The 20,282-nt window shown below is 35.4% G+C and overlaps 1 protein-coding gene across 3 annotated transcripts in view; it reads left to right on the top strand.

The window, feature by feature from the left end:
* The window catches only part of PARP8 (poly(ADP-ribose) polymerase family member 8), a 170,364-nt gene that overhangs the window by 126,296 nt on the left and 23,786 nt on the right, over nucleotides 1-20,282 (top strand). For all 3 annotated transcript variants that reach the window (XM_058564110.1, XM_058564109.1, XM_058564108.1), the window contains 5 exons: nucleotides 6,722-6,814; nucleotides 14,159-14,284; nucleotides 15,776-15,841; nucleotides 18,346-18,413; nucleotides 20,168-20,216. In XM_058564110.1, coding sequence (XP_058420093.1) covers nucleotides 6,722-6,814; nucleotides 14,159-14,284; nucleotides 15,776-15,841; nucleotides 18,346-18,413; nucleotides 20,168-20,216 — 402 coding nt within the window. The remainder of the gene's footprint in view (nucleotides 1-6,721; nucleotides 6,815-14,158; nucleotides 14,285-15,775; nucleotides 15,842-18,345; nucleotides 18,414-20,167; nucleotides 20,217-20,282) is intronic.

The raw sequence follows: 20,282 nt of genomic DNA, 5'->3' as shown, positions 1-20,282 counted from the left end.
TTTGATCTGCTCTACACTAATGGCTAATGATTTTGAGCATTTCTTCAAGTGCTTATGGGCCATTTGTACATCTTCCCAGTTGATACTTGGAAATGTGTGGTTGTGATGAGAATAGGGAGAATCCTTTGGTCACCTCAGTTTATCCCATTTAGGAGGTCTATTTTTACTTTTCAGCGTCCATCTGTTGATGTTGATCTATTGCTTGAACCATGGCAATGCCATTTCCACTGCAGAACATAATAGTAATGTTATTAATAGCAAATGCTTTTTGAGTGCTTTTTATGGGATCATGTGTTCAAAGTGCTTTATGTGGATTACCTAATTTAATCCTCATAATAACCCTGTGAGGTGGGCATGATTATTATCCCAGCTTTATGGATGAGGAAACCAGCAATTTGTTTAGTGTCACACGGCTAGTTAGTGATAGAGACAGGATTTGAAACCAGGCAAAATGGTACCAGGGCCATGGTTCTTAATCTTGCTGGTACTCTTGGCTCATGTACTTAAATTGACTTCTTTTACGTCTGGAAATTTACTACACAAGTTGTTGGGAGTTTGCTCTTTGTGGTTTAATTGCTGGCAGTTCATTCCTATAATAAGTGATAGAAATATTATAGTTGCTATTAGTTTTCTCTGCCCCTTACTCCAAATTTTGTTTTACTTATTTATATCCTTCTGCACATATGAAGTTTACTGTCTCTGCCTAGAAGTGGAAGTACTTTTGTAAACAAGTGAGAAAATAACATTTTCTAAATAAATATAGCTAGTTATCAGATGGTTTTGTGTTGCTGTGATTCAGACTGATATCTAAGGAAATCAGAAAACTTACTTTGGTTTCATAAATAGATAAGTGACCTGTGAAATCAGATCAGGAAATGAAAATCAAAGACACATCTCATGTCCAGAGGAAGAGAGATAACAGAAAGAACTGCTTCTTGATTCTGTTACACAGATATTTCACCCAGTCAGGCACACTCATTTTTTCTATATCTGTCTTATATTTACACTGAAATATGTTTTACTATAATTTTAGTAGTAATGTAAAACATATTACAAATGTAATTTCTTATGGGGTATAAATCAGTAAGCTGACTCATTGACCATTTATTCAGCCTGTATGACACATTACAGACTGTGATAAATCCCAGAGATATAAGGAGGATAAGTTACAACTCAGTTGGTGATTAAATAGGTTAGATAAAACTCGGGTTTCCATGGAATTCTATGCCTAATGTTTATTACGTTTGTTAGATCTTTCTCTTTGAAAATGCAAACTGTTTCTTTCTCTGAGACTGATTGTTTTTTAAATGACGTTAAGTCCCCTTTTACCCCTATTCCCCCAAAGTTCTAAAATTTTAGTCACTACGTGTACTATTTTGCCACTTTACTCAGAGGTCTGGGTAATCATGTCGTACTTTCTGCAGCATAGGGAGCTAAACTGCTTACTTATTTAGAAATACCACAATGCTCCAATTTTCTCTTTTGTTTACAGAAGTTATAAATGTCACCACCAGGTGTGAGTCCTGACATATAACACTCTGAATCTGCATAAAACTCACATTAACATCAGGAGAATTGTTCAGTTTGGCAGTGCAATTTGGATTGTCAACAGAAAAACCAAACCAAAACCAAATCATTGGTTCTCTACATTTTGGAATCGACTAGAGTGTTAATGCAGCAAACTGTTTTAGAGATGCTTTAAAATGTTGATTGTATCTTCATCAAGTGTTTTTGCAAAACAAGAAAACAAGGATTTATTGCCAGAATTGGCATTGTTTTATCAGCCTTCATATTCCTAGTGTCCTTTCTTTTTGTTATATTCACCTTAAACACCCCAATCTTGAATCAGTGCAATTGTTTGTCTTTTTCTTTGGGCCCTGCACGTGATGAACGATGTTGGAAAAAACCACAGAGTCGTGTGGATTAGTGTTCCTACAAAGTTGGAAATTTGTCATTGATACTCGGCCTTCATTCCATGTGTCCCAGGTTAATAGACTTTCCCATTTCCCACATCAGCATATGATAGGAGAATTACGATCTCATTCTGTACTCCTGCCGTGTGGAAGTGTCCCAGATTACTTGCTCTAAGTGGTTGATTAGGTCTGAGATTCTACTATCACTGTTGAGAATAATGCCCAGTCCTACTAAAGCAAAGTCAACAGAGAAATGTGAGAATCTATAGTTTTGAGTATCCAGCCTTGCAGTGAACCCTAGACAAATGTTTGTAACTAAAGGTTCTTATTTTCAGAGTGAAATTAACAATACTCAGTTATAATTTGGTCATAGTTGAAGGCATTCCCATGAAAATTCTTGAGAAATTAAACACGTGGATAAACCTGGATATGTCCCATTTTACCTTCTAAGAGTAGGTCTTGTATTTAGGTCTGACTTTAATATTTGAAGAATGGATGAAAAAGCACATCCTGTTCTGTTTCCTCCCCACCCCTAACCCCTGATGTCGCAGAAGTTAAGAGTTCAAGTTCTGAAATACAGGCTAAACTAAATAAAAATTATGCCAAAAAACTTTTAGTTCAAAAATATGATTTTTTTTTACATCCAAATTGAGTAGAAATTGGTTTTAAGGCTCAAACAACAACTTTAATTGTATGAGACAATAGGGATCACCATGTATTTGAGGCCTAATCAAACCTGATGCTATCTTATTGTGGCTCTGTCTTGATCTCTGTGAGAGTCTTATCTTTCTAAATGGACGGTAATTCTTTCCTTGGCCCGAATGTGTGTCTCTTCCAAACCGTGAAAAGAACCCAAAGCATTGACTATTAGACCAGAAATACAGAGAATTAAAGGCTTGTAGGTTTTGTGTTTCTAGTAGATATTCTTAATTATTCTCGTAGGTTTTCAACACTAGATTTTAAATTATGAATTTGTATTTACTCTGCTCATTTCTTTTGTAGCAAGAACGATTTTAGCAATAAATTAATACTACTTCATAATATACTTCAATGAAAATTTTCATGAAACACTTATTTTTGGATATACATTGGGTTAAAACAAGTAGAAGACACAGCTTATCCAGGTTACCTAATATTGTTAATATTTAAACAGCTCTCTATACCTCAAGGAGAGTTGATAAACCTTATCTCACTTGATTTTCTTTCTCACTTGATCCTCTTATCAACCTGATGAACTAGATGTGATTTTTATCCCTGTTTTACAGATAGGAAAACTGAACTGTGCTCATGTGCTCCCACTGGAGCAGTATCTACTTTTATCTGTTTTACATTGGGCTTACATGAAATATTTTGGTTGAACAAAAAGGCTGTAGCAAAAAAGGTTTAAAAACCACTTCCCTACACCATGCTATATTTAAATACAGAGCTAGATTCTCTTTGAGTCGTATCATTTCTAGTTTCAGTAGGAAGTAATTTAAATTCATCGAAAACACAAAATTTCTAAAATGCAGTTAGGTTCTAAAATATTCTTTGGGGCTTAAAACCATTTTTGAAACACGTTTTTACTGCTCACATTTAAATTGCTTCAATTCAAATAAAATTAAAAATGTATTCATCTTAGCTTAAAAACTTCTGAAATAATCTTATCTTAGGGACATATAAAGTTCTCCATGTTTTTAAGTGGTGCATAGTGAATATTATATTGCAAAAAATTATCTATATGTAATGGCAAGAGGGACTTGCCATGGTTTTAAATTATAGGACTAATTGCTTGAAGGCGATATAATAATATAACATTAAGAATAGGTGATATTTTACAAATTGAAACAGATTTATTGTAAACCTAAAAATGAATTTGTAAATAATGTACACATGTGGTGATATTTAGGCATACATGTTTTGTATTAAAGTGTGTGTAATAAAACACATCAGTATAGTTATCCAATAATAGCTGTTGACTATGTTCTATTTTGAATTGATGCTAGAGCTTTCTGTGTAAATAGTATGTTAATAACAGAATTTCCTAGGGACAGGGGATTGTCTGAGAGTCAACTCAAGGTGGGAGAATGCTAATCCACAATATAACTGCTTATGTTTCATTAAGGAAGAGTGATTTGGTTTCTCTTCCTTGAATAGGATGTCCTTTCTGGGAGCAATAAGACATCTAATCTTGATTACTTAATACGATTTGAGAACTTTCAGTGCGCCACCTTGTGTTGACATTTTGAACTTCTCTCAAATAACGTGGCTCGACCTGGGAGAGAATCAATAGTCTACAAAAACTAGTTTGCAAATATTTATCTCAAAATTAAACTGATTTACATCTTGAATACTCTCTTGAACTTTCTAGTAAAAATGAGTGATAGATATAGAATTGTTATTTAAAAAATTCACTTAGTACTATGTTAGTATAATATATAAATTAATCACAATATTACTACCTCTATAGTTGCTATTTTAAAAAGAAGGGAAGGTAAAATTATTTTTATAAGAACGTAATGTGTAGTTGTACTTCTTATTTTTCAGAATGATAGCAAAATGTCTATTTTTTTACCCCAAAAGCAAGTTTTCTAGGGTACCTGATTTCCTTCTTCCGACAGTTGCAGTAACAGGATATTGTTAGAAACCAGCCTTACACGTTTGAATATGGGAGGAAAGGTAACTTTCAACCGGAAAGGTGCAGAGAAGAAAAAAAGTCCATGAAGTAACCAAACCATAGCTTTATCATTAGGAATGTAGGTTTATATTTTAAAATAATGGCTCAGGTGGCAAGTCCATGTGATTTGGAGATACAGAGGTTTGACTAGAAACAGGTCTGGGAGGAGGATGAAACAGAAATGCAGCAGAAAGCATTGAAATTTGTTATCCAAGATAAAGAACAGGAGGTCTGGGTGAAATTGGTAAAAATCATTTGAGACAAAATCAGGGTGTCCCAGGAATGCCTAAGATTGGGGACAAAGTGTGATAGAGATGTGTGTAAGAATAACTGTTGTCTATCGTTTTTCCTTAAGCCTTTGAAGTTTTTCATATATTAAAAATTGTTTAAAATTATCGTTCCAATCTACTATAGTGAGGTATTTTATTTCATTTTCATTTCCATTGTTTAAAGCAACAATTTGGTACCAAAAAGGTACTTTCTATTGTTATAGTCCCTGGAATGTGTGTGTGAACATACATAGACACACACACATACATACATACATATTTGGATGATCACAAAGTAAGTGTAATTGATTGTCCAAGGTTCAAACAAAAAAGTAAAAACCAATCATTACTCATATACACTAAATGAGCCTTATCCCATTACTCAGCTTTAGGATTGATGGATTTTGGCCGTAAAAAAAGTATGATGATTTGACAAGAGTATTAAAATCAAAGTACCTTCTACATCTCTGTTTGCTTCCTCAGTGAACTTTGGGTAGCTGGGACATCAATAAATTCCTAGGGCCCTTGGTGATTTCCAAGGTGTCTCTTCTCCATGGGCTCTTGTTTGTATACAGTTTCACTATACCCAAACACCAATATCTTGTGTGACACTGTAGTAAATGTGCAACAAACGGTTACTGCTATTATTTCAGACCATACCGTGCTCCCAGAAAGTGAACAAAAGAAATAACCCCATGTCCATGGAGGAAATTAGGGTGAACGATATAGGCACATAGATACACACACATAGAATAAGATTAAGAATAGGTTATACACTCAAGTAAAAGAAAAAGTAGTAGAAATTGAACAGTCTGCTCTGAATATATCCAGATATATATAGCAGTGTGTATAGCTTGAGTCTGGATGAAGAACTTTCTCCAATTAATTTCCTCCCGTAGGTGGTTTTTCTTGATGTTTCTGAAATGTAATCAAACTGCACTTTTAAGGCTGACAAAGGAAATATATCAGTTCATTTTTTTTCTGAAATTCTCTTTGGGGAACGTCAACCAGACAGCTCTGTGATTGGTCATGCTTTATGTCCACAAAGCCACCGTGTGGGCTCATTCCGAACATAAAGGATGTTCATTTGGAATGAGGCCATACTTCCCCGCTGGTTAAGCAGTAGACCGTCGTCCCCTGAAATGAGTGAGTCTAGAAGTAGTGGCACTAACAAATGCCTTTTGTCTGCTAGGCAGTGGCACCACGGATCGCATCGTGTTAGGCTTCATCAGCTACCTAATGCATTGTAACTCGGGAGACAAGATAAATCAAACAGATGACACTGTATTAGGTTTGAAAGATGAGAGCTCTTCCAAAGCAATTGCAGAGTGTATATTTCAGTGCATTTGACTTCAGGAGGTTATTGAAGTCAAAAGTCTTTGCAACAAAACCAATCTTTTAAGAGCTGGGTAGCAACTAAGCAGTCATGCTTATTTCTTCCAAAGAAAATGACTAGGAAAAAGTGGAATTCTCCTTTGTGTATTTGTTTTAACAGCTTTTGGGTTTAACCTCATTTTTTTGTGTATCACCAGCTTAGGTATCAGCTTTTTTTAAATATATCTCATGTGCAAATGTGTATTAAGCAGGACAGATGGATTGTCCAATTAAACGGTAGTTTCATCTATTGCTAAATCATTCTGAGTGCAAGTGCCTAAAGCTAACTGAAATGGATTTCTTATATTTGTGACTCTGTGTCGGTAAGTGATTATTGACTGATTGTTACCTAAATTGAGCAATTAACTTTTATTAAAGTGATATGATTCCTTTCTTTTTAACGTTCTAAAACTTCGCATTTTCTCTTTATTGAAATGGAATGTCATAAATTTAATTTAGGAATTGGGAGATGGAAAAAATGTTGCAATTGACTCCCCTTTCTTTTGTAGCCTACTGTGTGTGAGCGAGAGCTGTGTGTATTTGCTTTTCAAACCCTGGGAGTCATGAATGAGGCTGCTGATGAAATAGCGACTGGAGCTCAGGTAGAGACCCATCATGCTGATTATTCCTCATTTGGGTTTGAAAAATTTAATCCGATCCGCTGGTTATCCTCCCCCTGCTATTCTTTCGGGCAAAGTTTTCATAGTTTGTTGTTAGATTGAAAAGGAAACCGGCATTTGATGTTTTTTAGGTAGAAACTCAATTTTGCTCTTTTTATCTAATGTGTGTTTTGTCATTTTACAATTGCCAAGGGGAGAAATTAAACCAACTACCTATTGTTTGAAAAATAATCGTGATTCTTTCTTATACGGTGACGTCGAGATATTGAAACCCTTGCACATGCATTATGTAAAATCTATTTGTAAAGTTATAGTGCCATAAAATGGAAGCCAATTTATTTTTAACACTTAGGTGAAAAGATAATGGGCAGAACGTATAAGAAAAAGAGAGCGTTCAGTTTTACAATAGCAGTGTTTATGACATAGGAAGAAAAATATAAAAACAAAAAAAGAAACAATTGAGAAACAGAGAAGCATTCCATGTTTCTGGAAGGAAAAATTGAATTATAAAGATGCCAAAATTTATTTCATGCAATTTCATTGAAATTTCGGTTAATTTGTTTTTCATTTATGGAACCTGCCTAAATTACTAATAAGTCTATAAGAAAAAAGAATCAGAGAAAACTTAAAAAAGAATAGCGAATATTAATTAAAGGTAGCTAGACCAACCATATACAAGAATATATTATGTAATCCTGTAATGCTTTAACAAAATACAGTGCGGGCAAAAAACTGGTCTGATTATCCCAAAATAGATCAAGTTATTAATACATTTAATATATATTAAAGGAGGTATCACATCAGGTCGTAAAATAAAAATGATTTAGTAAGTAGGTGAGAACAAGTGACCTGCAACATGGGGGAAAATCACTTCAGCTTTTTACTTTACACTGTGTGCAAAAACAAATTCCCAATGGCTTAAAGAACAGTTTTGTTTAAAAATTTTTTTTTGAGGAAGATTGGCCGTGAGCTAACATCTGTTGCCATTCTTCCTCCTTTTTTCCCTTTTTCTCCCTAAAGCCCAGGTAGATAGTTGTATGTCATAGTCGTACACCCTTCTAGTTGCTCTATGTGGAACGCTGCCTCAGCATGGCTTGATGAACGGTGCGTAGGTCCGCGCCCAGGATCTGAACTGGCGAACCCTGGGCCGCTGAAGCGGAGTGCACGAACTTAACCGCTACGCCACTGGGCCAGCCCCTAAAAATATTATATACAAACTAGAGGAGAGTAAAATTAAGCACGCACAACCTAGGGAGTGCCTCAGGTTTATGCATTTATGCAGTTAAGAAATCATAAAGGAAAATATCAACAGATGTGAGTCCACATATACTTTGTTTTTTACTTGAAAAAATAGTGAACATTGAGAGCTAACTATTAAAAAGTTTGTTTTGCCTCAATTATATAAAAGCTCATAAAAATTGAGAAGAAAAACACAAAGATCATAACAGATTAATAGAGGAAATGAATGCACGATTCACAAATACGGACCTATTTTAGTAATGTTAGTTAGTAAAGACATATGAGAAAATATTCGGCTTCACTAAAAAGTAACAGGGAGCTAAATGTAAAAAGAATTACCAATGTTTCATTTATAAAATTGCAAAGATGGGTGGGAAAAATGATCAACTTGCAACAGATGTTCTTTCAGTAAGTATCAAATGCCTGCTATGTAGCAGGCTTTACGCTAGATGGAGGTACGACAGTTATACAGATAGCCCAGGGTTCATGGATTTACATGCCCTTAATCTAGTAATTTCACTGATTAACTAAACTCAGGTGCATCTGCTTAATGAAATATTAAGGACAACATTTGTGATGTAATAAGTTATAAATGAAAAGTAATACAAACAGTAGAACACTGATCATATGTGATGTGGAAAAAATGATTCCACGATTAAAATAAATTTCAAAAATGCAGCTTGATGTTGTCCCTACACCCAACATGCACATAGTTGCATATTAAAGGCTCTGAGAATCCCTAAAACTAAGCAAATGGCTGGCCTATGCTTAAGACGGTTTCTCAAATGTATCTGACCCTGGCAGGTCTTTTTCTTTTCTTTCCTTTCTTTAAAATTCTTTTTACTGTGAAAGTTTTTCTCATCCCTTAGAACTAATATTGCTTAAAAAAAAAGATATCTTAAAATATGCTATTTATAGCTATATTAAAAATAATTAAGCTTTACACAGGTGTGTGTGTGAGTGTGTGAGTATACATACATATATATTTACGTGGAATGTATGTATGTATATACATATTAAAAATGCTTCGAGTAGTACAGTTAACATTTATGCATTTTACTGGATGTAAATGGTTCCTTAAACAATTTTAAAAGGGAAGGAATTAAAGCCTAGAAATAAGAAATAGTTGATTAGAAAGCAAATTAGCATCACGCTAACTGTAGGCTAGATTGATAGGATAGTATGTGCCTTTTTTTCCTCTTATTATACATACATCTCTAAAAATAATGGTTCTTAAAGAGAAATTAATTTTGGATTATATAATGATGGGTACAAAGCACAAGTACTCAATCAGATCAAGTTAGTGATTCAACTTTAAAGTTCAGTATCCAAAAATCAGAGAATTTAGTGATTCTACTCCAAAGCAGAATATTCTTGTCACTACTTTAAAGCAGGTACCCCAATATTCTAGTTATGATCCTAAAGATTACATGGAAACTGACTCTTTTTCTAGACAGAAAGAAACTGTATCTCAGATAGTCTTGTTGCATCAACTGACTCCTGAATTTTAAGGAGTTCTCTGAGGAGCTTTGGAAGTTGCAAGAACATTCCTTAGGGATGCTGCAGGAGGCAGGGCTGGGATGAGTGTCCAAGCAGCTGGGATTCCAGGCCCCCGAATACAGCTTCAACCAGAATGGCTCCATTTTCTTTATGTATTGGCTCTCATATAGGATTCTCTTTAAAAAAAAAGAGTCACGGTTGAAATGTTTGAAGGCCATTGGTCTACAATTTTAAGTTCACCTCTTTTCCAGAATACCTTGTATATCTGTGGGCCACACCTGTATGTGCCTTTCTCACCCACCTGAAGTTGAAAGTTGAATTTTCTCATTTGCAAGAGCTCCAAGGCCTTTCATACCTGCGGGGGAGGGTGGAGAGTCTTGATCTACCAATTGGATTGTATGTAATGTCCTTTAGAGGCACATGATTCTATAAACCCTCGGACCTTTTATTTTCACTCATCAAATGGCCTAATTCCTGGGGGCCGGCCCTGTGGCTTAGCGGTTAAGTGCGCGCGCTCCGCTGCTGGCGGCCCGGGTTCGGATCCCGGGCGCGCACGCGCCGCTTCTTCGGCCATGCTGAGGCCGCATCCCACATACAGCAACTAGAAGGATGTGCAGCTATGACATATAACTATCTACTGGGGCTTTGGGGGGAAAAAATAAATAAAAAAAAAAAATCCTAAAAAAAAAATGGCCTAATTCCCATTACTTGAATTTAATATTTCTCTGCATTTCTATCTTAAGTATCTTAGTCATCCTCCAATTTGCCTCTTCAATTATATTATTCAGTCTAAGAAGAAAGATGTCTGTAACTTGCTGGCTATAGCACTCACCATATGTGCTAAGACCCTATTCAGAATCTTTCATTTTGAATGCTGAGAGTGGAGAAATATATGATTTGGGGTAAAAGAAATTATAGTTGTGTGTTACCTTCTAGTTTTTAACGTAGACATTTTGCTCCATGGAAAAATTAACACATGCAAATAGAATACAAATCCTAACAGTGTTATATAAACCTTTCCTCATTCAAAAATTCTGAATGCTAACTTCTCTAACAGATAAATCATCAAGTTAGAGTGGCTTAGGATGAGAGACTTTTATTTCTCCCTCATACAGCTGCCCAGTTAGAATGTTTGTTGGGCATCTTTCTGTGTGATGATTGAGGAAACTGGACTCCGTCCATTGGCTCTTCTGTCTTCAATGCATGGCATATATATGGTAGAGGGAGAGAGAGAAAAGTGGAGAAGGTGCACCTGTTTCTGCATCAGCTCATCCCCTTTCCACTTATGATCCATTGATTAGAACTAGTCATGTGGCCTTATGTAGACAAAAGGGGTGGAAATGTCCCGTACAGAGAAGCCACTTCTAGTCAATAGCTTTACACCCTGGAAGGAAGGAATATGAGCCTTGGGTGGACCGTATGTAATTTAGCTACGGTAGTTACACTATTACTTTGAAGTTAGGTTAGGACATCTATTAACAGAAATATCCTACTAATTAAATTCTCCACCCCTACGTCTATTATTTCATTATAATTTACTTGAATCCATTATTGAAATTGTTGGCAAAACAATGCATATACTTTTTTTTTTTTTGTAGTGTTGATTGTTTTAAAGCTTCTGGCACAAGACATTTAATAAATATTTGATTGAAAAGGGAACGTTGTTCACGTTATTATTGTATCCATTTGTACCTTTTTTATCATTATGTGGTAAAAAAACACATATAAAATTTACTATCTTAATCACTTTTAAGTGTATAGTTCCTTAGTGTTAAGTATATTCACTTGTGAAATAGATTTCCATAACTTTTTCATCTTGCAGAACGGAAACTCTATACCCATTGAACAACTCCCGTTTTGCCCCTCTCCCCAACCCTGGTAACCACCATTCTACTTTCTGTTTCTATGAATTTGACTACCTTAGATACTTCGTAAGTGGAGTCATACAGTATTTGTCTTTTTGTGACTGGCTTATTTCACTTTGCATAATGTCCTCAAGGTCCATCCATGTTGTAACAGGTGACAGAATTTTCCTTTTTTAGGCTGAATAATATTCCTTTATATGTATATACCACATTTTGTTTATCCATTCATCCATCAGTGGACATTTTCATTGCATCCACCTCTTTGCGCATGTTGTGAATAATGCTGCTGTGAACATGGGTGTGCAAATATATCTTCAAGACCCTTCTTTCAATTGTTTTGGATATATACCCAGAAGTGGGATTGTCACTTCCAGCAGGATCATATGGAAGTTCTATTATTAACTTGTTAAGGAACCTCCATACTGTTTTCTATAGCAGTTCCACCATTTCACAATCCCATCAACAGTGCACAGGGGTTCCCATTTCTCCATATGCTCACCAACACTTATTATTTTCTGTTTTTTTGATAGTAGCCATCCTAATGGTTGTGAGGTGGTATCTCATGGTGGTTTAGATGTGTGTTTTTTTGATGATTAGTGATGTTGAGCATCTTTTCACATGCTTGTTGGCCATGTGTATATCCTCTTAAAAAAAAGTCTGTTCAGGTCCTTAGCCCATTTTTAAGTCAAGTTATTTGATTTTTTGTTGTTGAGTTGTAGGAGTTCTTTATGTATTCTAGATATTAACCCCTTGTCAGATAAATGATTTGCAAATATTCTCTCCCATTCCATAGGTTGCTCTTTCACTCTATTAATTGTGTCCTTTGATGCACAAAAGTTTTTAAGTTTGATGTAGTCCCATTTGTCTATTTTTGCTTTTGTTGCCCATGGTTTTGGTGTCATATCCAAGAAATCATTGCCAAATCAAATGTCATGAAGCTTGTCCCCTGTTTTCTTGTAGGAATTTTATAGTTTAAAGTCTTGTGTTTAGATTTTTAGTTCATTTTGAGCTAATTTTTGTGTATGGTGTAAGATAAAGGTACAACTTCATTCTTTTGCATGTGGATATCCAGTTTTCCCACCATCATTTGTAGAAAAATACTGTCCTTTCCCCGTGGAGTGTTCTTGGCACCCTGTCTAAGATCATTTGACCATATATGTGAAGGGCATGTACTTTTACAAAGCTTCAATTGCATATTAAGACATAAAATTTTTTAAGACTTTTGTAAGATTATACCAATTCTCCCCCCTACAGTTTCAGAAAAGGCTATTTTAGCTTACTGATTTTTCTTTCTCAGGAATTCAGGTTTGGGTGTTTACTTTCATTGGGAGACCAGATAATGCTGAAAACAATTTGTATCTGGGTTAAAGTGCATCTCTCTGGGGTAAAAGGAGTGTGAGTGTGGGAGAGGAAAACTAAAAGGAGGGTTTTATTATGTCTTTATTATTATATCTATTGCTTGGAATGCAATTTATTGCGTATATATACATACACACATATAAATGGAATAGTGTGGTAGAAACATTAGCTGTTTTCAGTTCTGCTGTTTTCTGAATGAGTCCTGTGGGTGTGTATGTCTGTGTACTTTAGGATGTGTTATTTATAGATCATATACCCAATTGCTTGAGTGTTGCAAATTATTTTAGGTCACTGGAAATTCTGGATGCTGTGATTGAGTAGATGTGTTTTGTGAGTATACATACAACATAGCAAGCCCGACTGTCATTAGGTCACAATGTCCCTCTCATTAACCACAAGAATCAAAAATTGTCCTGCTCTTATTGTGCATTTTTTAAATGCCTGTTTAAAAGCTATCTAGAAATAGCTTTCCCTATAAAGATGAAGTCGGCTGCTTCCTTATGAAGTCCCTGTCTTCACACGATAGGTATGTCTGTTCTGCTGAGCTCTCTCCATTTAGACAGGTCAGTTTTCTTAGTTCAGTTGCCAGAAGCATATTGTTCTGGAGACTGGAGAGGAGAGCCAGGCCCTTAAGTGCTCTATAGTACTGCCTCTTAGTAAATTGTGCAAAGGAATCATAGAAGAACACAGGAATAAAGCCATCATATTTAGCAAAGCAAAGGTCATGAATGGCCCTCGGCAGAGGAGAGTAGGAAGAAGTAGGATATGTCAGGAGATATACCGTTCTTGGAGCATGTCAAGCTCATTTCCTGTATTTGCAGTTTCCTTCCCCTAGAATGGTTTCTCCCCAGATAGTTGCACATCCCCTCCCTCGCTTCATTCAGGTCTCTGTTGAAACATCACCGCCTTTCCTAGTCACTCTAAAACAGTACCCCCTACTGCCTTAGTCTGTAATGCCTGCTTTATTTTTATAGCATTTAACACTACCAGAAAATGTATCTAAGTATATATTTGTTTAACTGATTTTTTATTATGCATCTTCTCCATTAGAATGTAAATTCCACAAGAGAAAGGACCTGTCTCGTTCATTGTCTTGCCATAGAGCCTAGAACAGTGTTAGTACATAATATGGGTTCATGACAAAGAGATATTAGGACGTGAGTAATTGGAAGCAACACATGTTAGTTACTTTAAATTAATGGTCAAGTTTGGTCCAGTTTGGTCTAAAGCCATAAATTACAGATTTGAAAGGTTGATAGCAGTCTTGATTCTTTCCTAGTTAATTGCCATAAGAGGGAGAAACAATGGCAAAGCCCTTGATAAAACCAAAAAGATAGTAACTATCTTATGTATGTATTTCAAGGTGGTAGATCTACTAGTGTCCATGTGTAGGTCTGCATTGGAATCTCCTAGAAAAGTTGTCATTTTCGAGCCATATCCTTCTGTGGTAGATCCTAACGATCCTCAGATGCTGGCCTTCAACCCCAGGGTGAGTAGTTATCCTAGCACACCCATCACAAGGTACCTTTAACAATAATTGAGACTTGAGTCTCCTTAGCTTTCCTCTTTCTGTCTAAATCACTATGTCATCAAGCATATCCCTTGACCTATCATGGACTCTCTATCTATTAGTAAATATGATTCTTTTTCCACAAACTTGATTTGCTTCCACCTTCAGTCTTTCACATATCCTATCACTTCCCCCATTCTTACCTCCTTTAAAGTCATTTTCAGAACTTCTTGAAACTAGACTCACTTCATCCTCTCAAATTCTGATCTTTACACATCCCATCTGCATGAAAGGTGGGTAAATAGCTATAATAAATTGGTTTATAATGGGAGATATGATTATTTTAATTTCATTACATATTTCTGGAGAGTCCAACTTATGTAACCTCATTTTAATTTTAAGGATCATGGGTGAAAGGACAAATTTCCCTTTTTCTTTTGCATTTTTACTTCACCTTCCCTTGTTATCTGAAGGTTAGTGAGAGTTTAATTCGTATGGTTGATCAACTACCATTTCTTGAGAAAAGAATTTTGTAAATACTCATGGAGATGAGGTAGAATCCTTCTGAAATATCAAAATTTTCAAATTCCCTGAGAGCTAAAATTGCCTTGGTCTCTATTACTATTCATCTTGAAATCATTTTACAGAATCAATGACTATATAAAATTTCCTTGGAAGATCTTTCCTTCCTTCATAACTGGCAACAGTGCACATGTTTACATTATGCTTAAAAATGAATTGGGCTGGCCCCATGGCCGAGTGGTTAAAGTTGCGCATGCTCTGCTTTGGTAGCCCTGGTTCACGGGTTTGGATCCCGAGCATGGACCTACACCATTCGTCCGCCATGTTGTGGTGGCGACCCACATACAAAATAGAGGAAGATTGGCACAGGTGTTAGCTCAGAGCTAATCTTCCTCAAGCAAAAAAAAGAAAAAGAGGAATTGGCAACAGATCTTGGCTCAAGGTGAATCTTCCTCAGCAAAAAAAAAAAAAAAAAAATCATTTGAGTGTATCGTGTCATTTACACCCTTATTAGTCGTACTCTTTTGGTAACAATCTTCCAGTCAAAACAAAACAAAAGCAAAATGAAACTGTGGGATTTAAAGTGGATTTTTGTATTTTAGAAGGATTCTATGCCTACTTTATTCATCATGGCTTAATTTTTTAGTGATGAAAGTGAGAATTAGGAACCCAATATCTTCTTTGCATTTGTAGTTTTTCCCCTGTAGGTGAACGTGATTTTATGTACTTGTATTAAGACTGGCAATGTTTTCTTTCTTCTGACTCAGTTATAAATCCTGTGTCCTTGAGCCATCTTATTAAAGTCTTCCCTTTTATGTTCACAACATAGTCATTGCTTTCACATTGACCCTGATGGAAAATTCACGCACAGAAATAATATGTTTGTCTAGTAATGTGCAGACTTGCAAAGGCTTATCGTGAATACTATTTTTTTTCCCATTCAAACAGAAGAAGAACTATGATCGAGTAATGAAAGCACTGGATAGCATAACTTCTATTAGAGAAATGACACAAGTAAGTATATCATCTTGTGGTCTTGGACAGTTCAGTTTTGCTTGAGTAAAATCGTATTTTAAAAATGTCCAAGAAGAAAAAATGTCTGAGAGTACTGGCCATGTAGTGATGTGGAGACTTTTCTATTGTATGGGAGTATAATTAAAATCATAAAAAATTGAAATTGTGCTGTACTAGAATGTTTTAATTAAATTACATCAGTGTATTGGCATGTTACCTACCACTGTGACTTTTGGAGGGAAATTGCATAATTATAATCCTAATGCTCTGCTCTCAAACTTGGCAAGAGTTTGAGTACATGGAAGTATATCGGGATATCTTAAGGCAAAGGTTAAATCTGGTACCATCTTCCTAGACTGTCAATTTTAATTAATGGTAGTAATTTCAAAACATCATTTTAATGTTAAAATAAAAGCAAATATTCTATCAAATATAAATTGTACATAAATACTTTTAGATATAACACAGAATCTCAAAACAGCTTTGTAAGATACCAGACTTCCTGAGAGTCTGAGTTTATATTTTTGGCCATTAGGGAGGCTTTGATGGAAAAGTTTGATGAGCAAGGATCAAGGTTTATTGCGGAAGTCTAACATCACTGGGCTGTGGTCCAGCACTTGGAAAAAGCACATGCTATTGAATTATTGAGGCCTTTTCACTGCCAAAGATTTGGAGAGAGGTTTAAAACGCATCATTATTAGTAGAAATTAATAATCTTTAATTGACAACAACAGACATTATGGGTTCAGTTTGCATATGGTGGTTTCAAGGCTTGCACTGCCCTGGAGACCCTTGCAGGCTTATAATGAGTATTACCCTGGGTCATTTTCTTTCTCTGGGGAAGGAAGAGTGGATTCTTCCTGTCTTGGGGCCCACAGAGCTTCTGCGCCACTCCACCCTTCTCCCCACCATCATCTCTACTCTATTTGAAATGTGGTCCTAAAGTACATTCTTACATTTCCAAATTTGATTCTTGAGTCTTTTGATAGTTATTTATTTATATAGTTAAATATTCATTCAATCATTCAACAAATAGTGTGTGTCAGACAATGGTAAACGAGAAATCTTTTAATTCATGTTGTATTATTTGCTTAAAAACCATCATCCTTTCCAGTTGTTTTTCTATGTCCAAACCTATCTGTATTATCTGAATTCCTTTTCAAACAAATATTTATTATTTGTATAAGGAAAAGGAAATAATAAAATGTATTTCCACTTAGGGAAAAAAAAAGAATCTATTGCAATATTTTAGACAAGGTTAAGTAAACATTTTTAGTCGCCAAAGACTTTGATATAGGGTATTTATACTATACCCTAGAATCAGATCATTCTTGGATTTAAAAATAGCTACAAACTCTGACTCTGGGATCAGCTCTCTGCCAAAAATTGCTTTCTTTATTCTGGGTCATGTGTAAGTTATTTTAATAGGAGGTGATTGAGTGTCAGCCTAAGAAGTTAGAGGCCCGTGTTGTATAATTCGCTCATCAATGATGTAGCCTGTCACCTTGAACAAATTGCTTAATTGCTTGATGCCTCAGTTTCTTGACTGTCAAGATGGCAAATAGTAATGCTGCACCCTCTTTCAATGAGCATTTCATAGAGACACTGTCAGGTTCTATTGTGTCAAATTCTTTCAACCTCTCCAAATAAATATAACATTATTCTGTCCTATTTTCTGGAATGCACTGCCCTATAGCTAGACCTAAATTGTCACAGAAAGATTGCCCTTTGTTCTCTAAAAAGGTTAATTGGGTAAATTCCATTAAGTACTTTTAAGAAAAAGAGCTCTTCTTATGTAAATTTTGTTCAGTCTTCTTAAGATCCGTATCTAAGTCAGTACCCTCAGATATGAGCATGAGTAATAACTATTACAAGTTTTGCTTTGATGTTAGTTAAAAGTGAAAAAACGATCATTGACTGAGAGAAACAGCACCGGACACTTGTTAAAGGTGGCAAGACAGGTTTTATTCGAGGACCGCAGTAGGGCAGAGAGACTGCAGTGTGAACTGAGCTCACCTTCAAGTAAGACAAAGGTGCCTGAGGTTTTTAAAGTGAGAACAGAGAGGGAACAAAAAAGGGGTCTGTGCGGAAATGGAAAATACAGAAGGTGGATGAGAGGAGAATTTCCGAAAGGTTAGCAATGTGCATTGGTACGATGTACCTTTTGTGGTTTGGCAGCATTGGGTTTTCTTGAGCAAAGACTCAGCAGGGAGCCTGGGATCACCTTTAGGGACATGGCCTAGTATGTGGAAGACAGGCTGAAGTATGATCAAGCTTCATAGCAAAATGAGTGGGCAAGTCCTTTGTGCTGCCGGAAGTTCAGAGTTCACACCATCTTGGGGGGAACAACTAGGGTAATTGTCGCTGTCCCCATGTCACAGCCACAGATTTTCCAGTTTAACTAGATTAGGCTTACAGGTTCAGTCTGATTTTGCTTTTGCCAAAAAAGAAAAATAAAAAGAAATTTTTAAGAAAAATCAAGAAGTATAATGACTCTTTTTCAGGCACCCTATCTGGAAATCAAGAAGCAAATGGATAAACAAGACCCCCTTGCTCATCCCCTACTGCAATGGTATAAAATTTTAATTTTCCTCTTAATGAAAACAGCATCATTTTCTACTGCCTGCTTTAAGGAAAAAAAAAGCCTATTTCACAAGACCTGCGGTGCTACAGCTCTACAAGCCTACAAGGCCTGGTGATTTTATAATCCAAGAGTCCTTAATGACTCTCACTTTAATTAAAACTTGTACATCACAAGGGGAAGAAAATGCTGTCGTATGCGCTACACGGGTATGCAATGTATTTGACAGCGATTTGTCTATAGTTTTAAAAAATGTGGTTAACTAGGTTACGTGGTGAAGCCGTTTTGGTTCATTTATTTTTCTTGTTAGCTGAGGACTAAGTGATAAAACTCACAGTTTCAATACTTATTATTGAAAATCTTTCTAAAATGTATGTTTTGTATAATTTACTCCCTTGACAAGGACAGTATAAATTTGGTGGACTCTGTTTGATGACTGCGGATGATGCACTGTTTCAGGGTGAGCCTGGTGGGGCTATAGCATTAGTCCGGCACGGATCCTACAAGGAGGGCTAGACCAGGAATAGGAGAGGTGGATTGAGAGCTCACCTTGCTATGCCTGCTTCAAATAATTTACCTTCTGGTTTCTCATTCGCAAAATGACAACAGTAGCATCTGCTTACCATACCTATAAGGGTTTTATGTACCTGTCTCTTTGAAATCATTGAAAACTCAAAGGCTGTGGAATTTACCATGAGTATCATGCAGTAATACAAATGTAAAGATTATAAGAGATTGGTCTGAATGAGTACTGATTCCATGCTACAACCAGAAAGTTTTTAAAAAATATGTAAAGATGGGCAAAGGAGAAAGAATCTGGCTGCCTCAAGATTCTGATGACTCAACTTTCACTTAGTCAGAATTTTACAATGCACTTTTAATTTAGTCTAATAAGACCATGACAAAAGTTAGGTTTACAAGTCTTTGTGTCTTTTATGATCTATTATTAAAATTCTTACAAATTAAGTAAAATAACACACAGTTTTCATTTTAACTTTCTAAATTCTTACATTAACTCATAGTCAAAATGAAGGTAAAAATCTCAAATATGTAATCTCTTTCTTGTTTTCCCTGAAGTTAGCCTGTTAACTTTTAATTATTTGTGATCATTTTCTTCAGTTTGTTAGTCACTCTTTCAAGGAAAAGAAAATTTAACAAAATGTTTTACAATTTTACCAGCTTATTATTTTGTATACCGAAAAGCATAAAAACAATGAGTTCTTTCAGATACCTGAATTCAGTTTTTTCAACTTCAGTGTCTAAATTTGTTGAATAACAGTTTATGTATGAATAATTGTATGCCATCAGCCCAAAGAGATCGTCAAATATTTAAAGAACAAGATCTTTGTAAATATAAAAACTCATTCCTAATTAAGCACTGTAGGGAGGAGCAAAGGAAGCAGATGTATGAATCAAGTTCTAATCTTTGTATTTAGATTATCATTATTTGAAACTATATCCAGAGATGTTCATTTTGGTGATATTTGAAATTGAGATTATTAAAAATTGTATCTTCTTAGGTTTTAAGTTTCTGTTTCTCTTGTGTGTTTTGAGATTATCTTTTTTGTTACATAAGCTCTTGAAATTGTTTCAGGAAGCAAAGCAAAATAAAGTAATTAAATAAAATTATTATTCAGTTTAGTTTATGTCTCAGCAAAAATAAGTTTCAATCACTTGCCAGCTAAGGAAAAAACTTTATATTTGGTGTATATTTGTGACTGATGGATTATTTTAATTAATTTCAGGGTTATTTCAAGTAATAGGTCACATATTGTGAAACTGCCAGTTAACAGGGTAAGTCATTTTTTAACATATACGTACAGAAATGGGAAAACTATTTAAATAAATTTTTATTTAAAT

This window comes from Diceros bicornis, chromosome 20, assembly GCF_020826845.1.
Source record: "Diceros bicornis minor isolate mBicDic1 chromosome 20, mDicBic1.mat.cur, whole genome shotgun sequence".
Lineage (NCBI taxonomy): Eukaryota > Metazoa > Chordata > Mammalia > Perissodactyla > Rhinocerotidae > Diceros > Diceros bicornis.
This window is presented reverse-complemented; position numbering and strand designations above follow the sequence as displayed.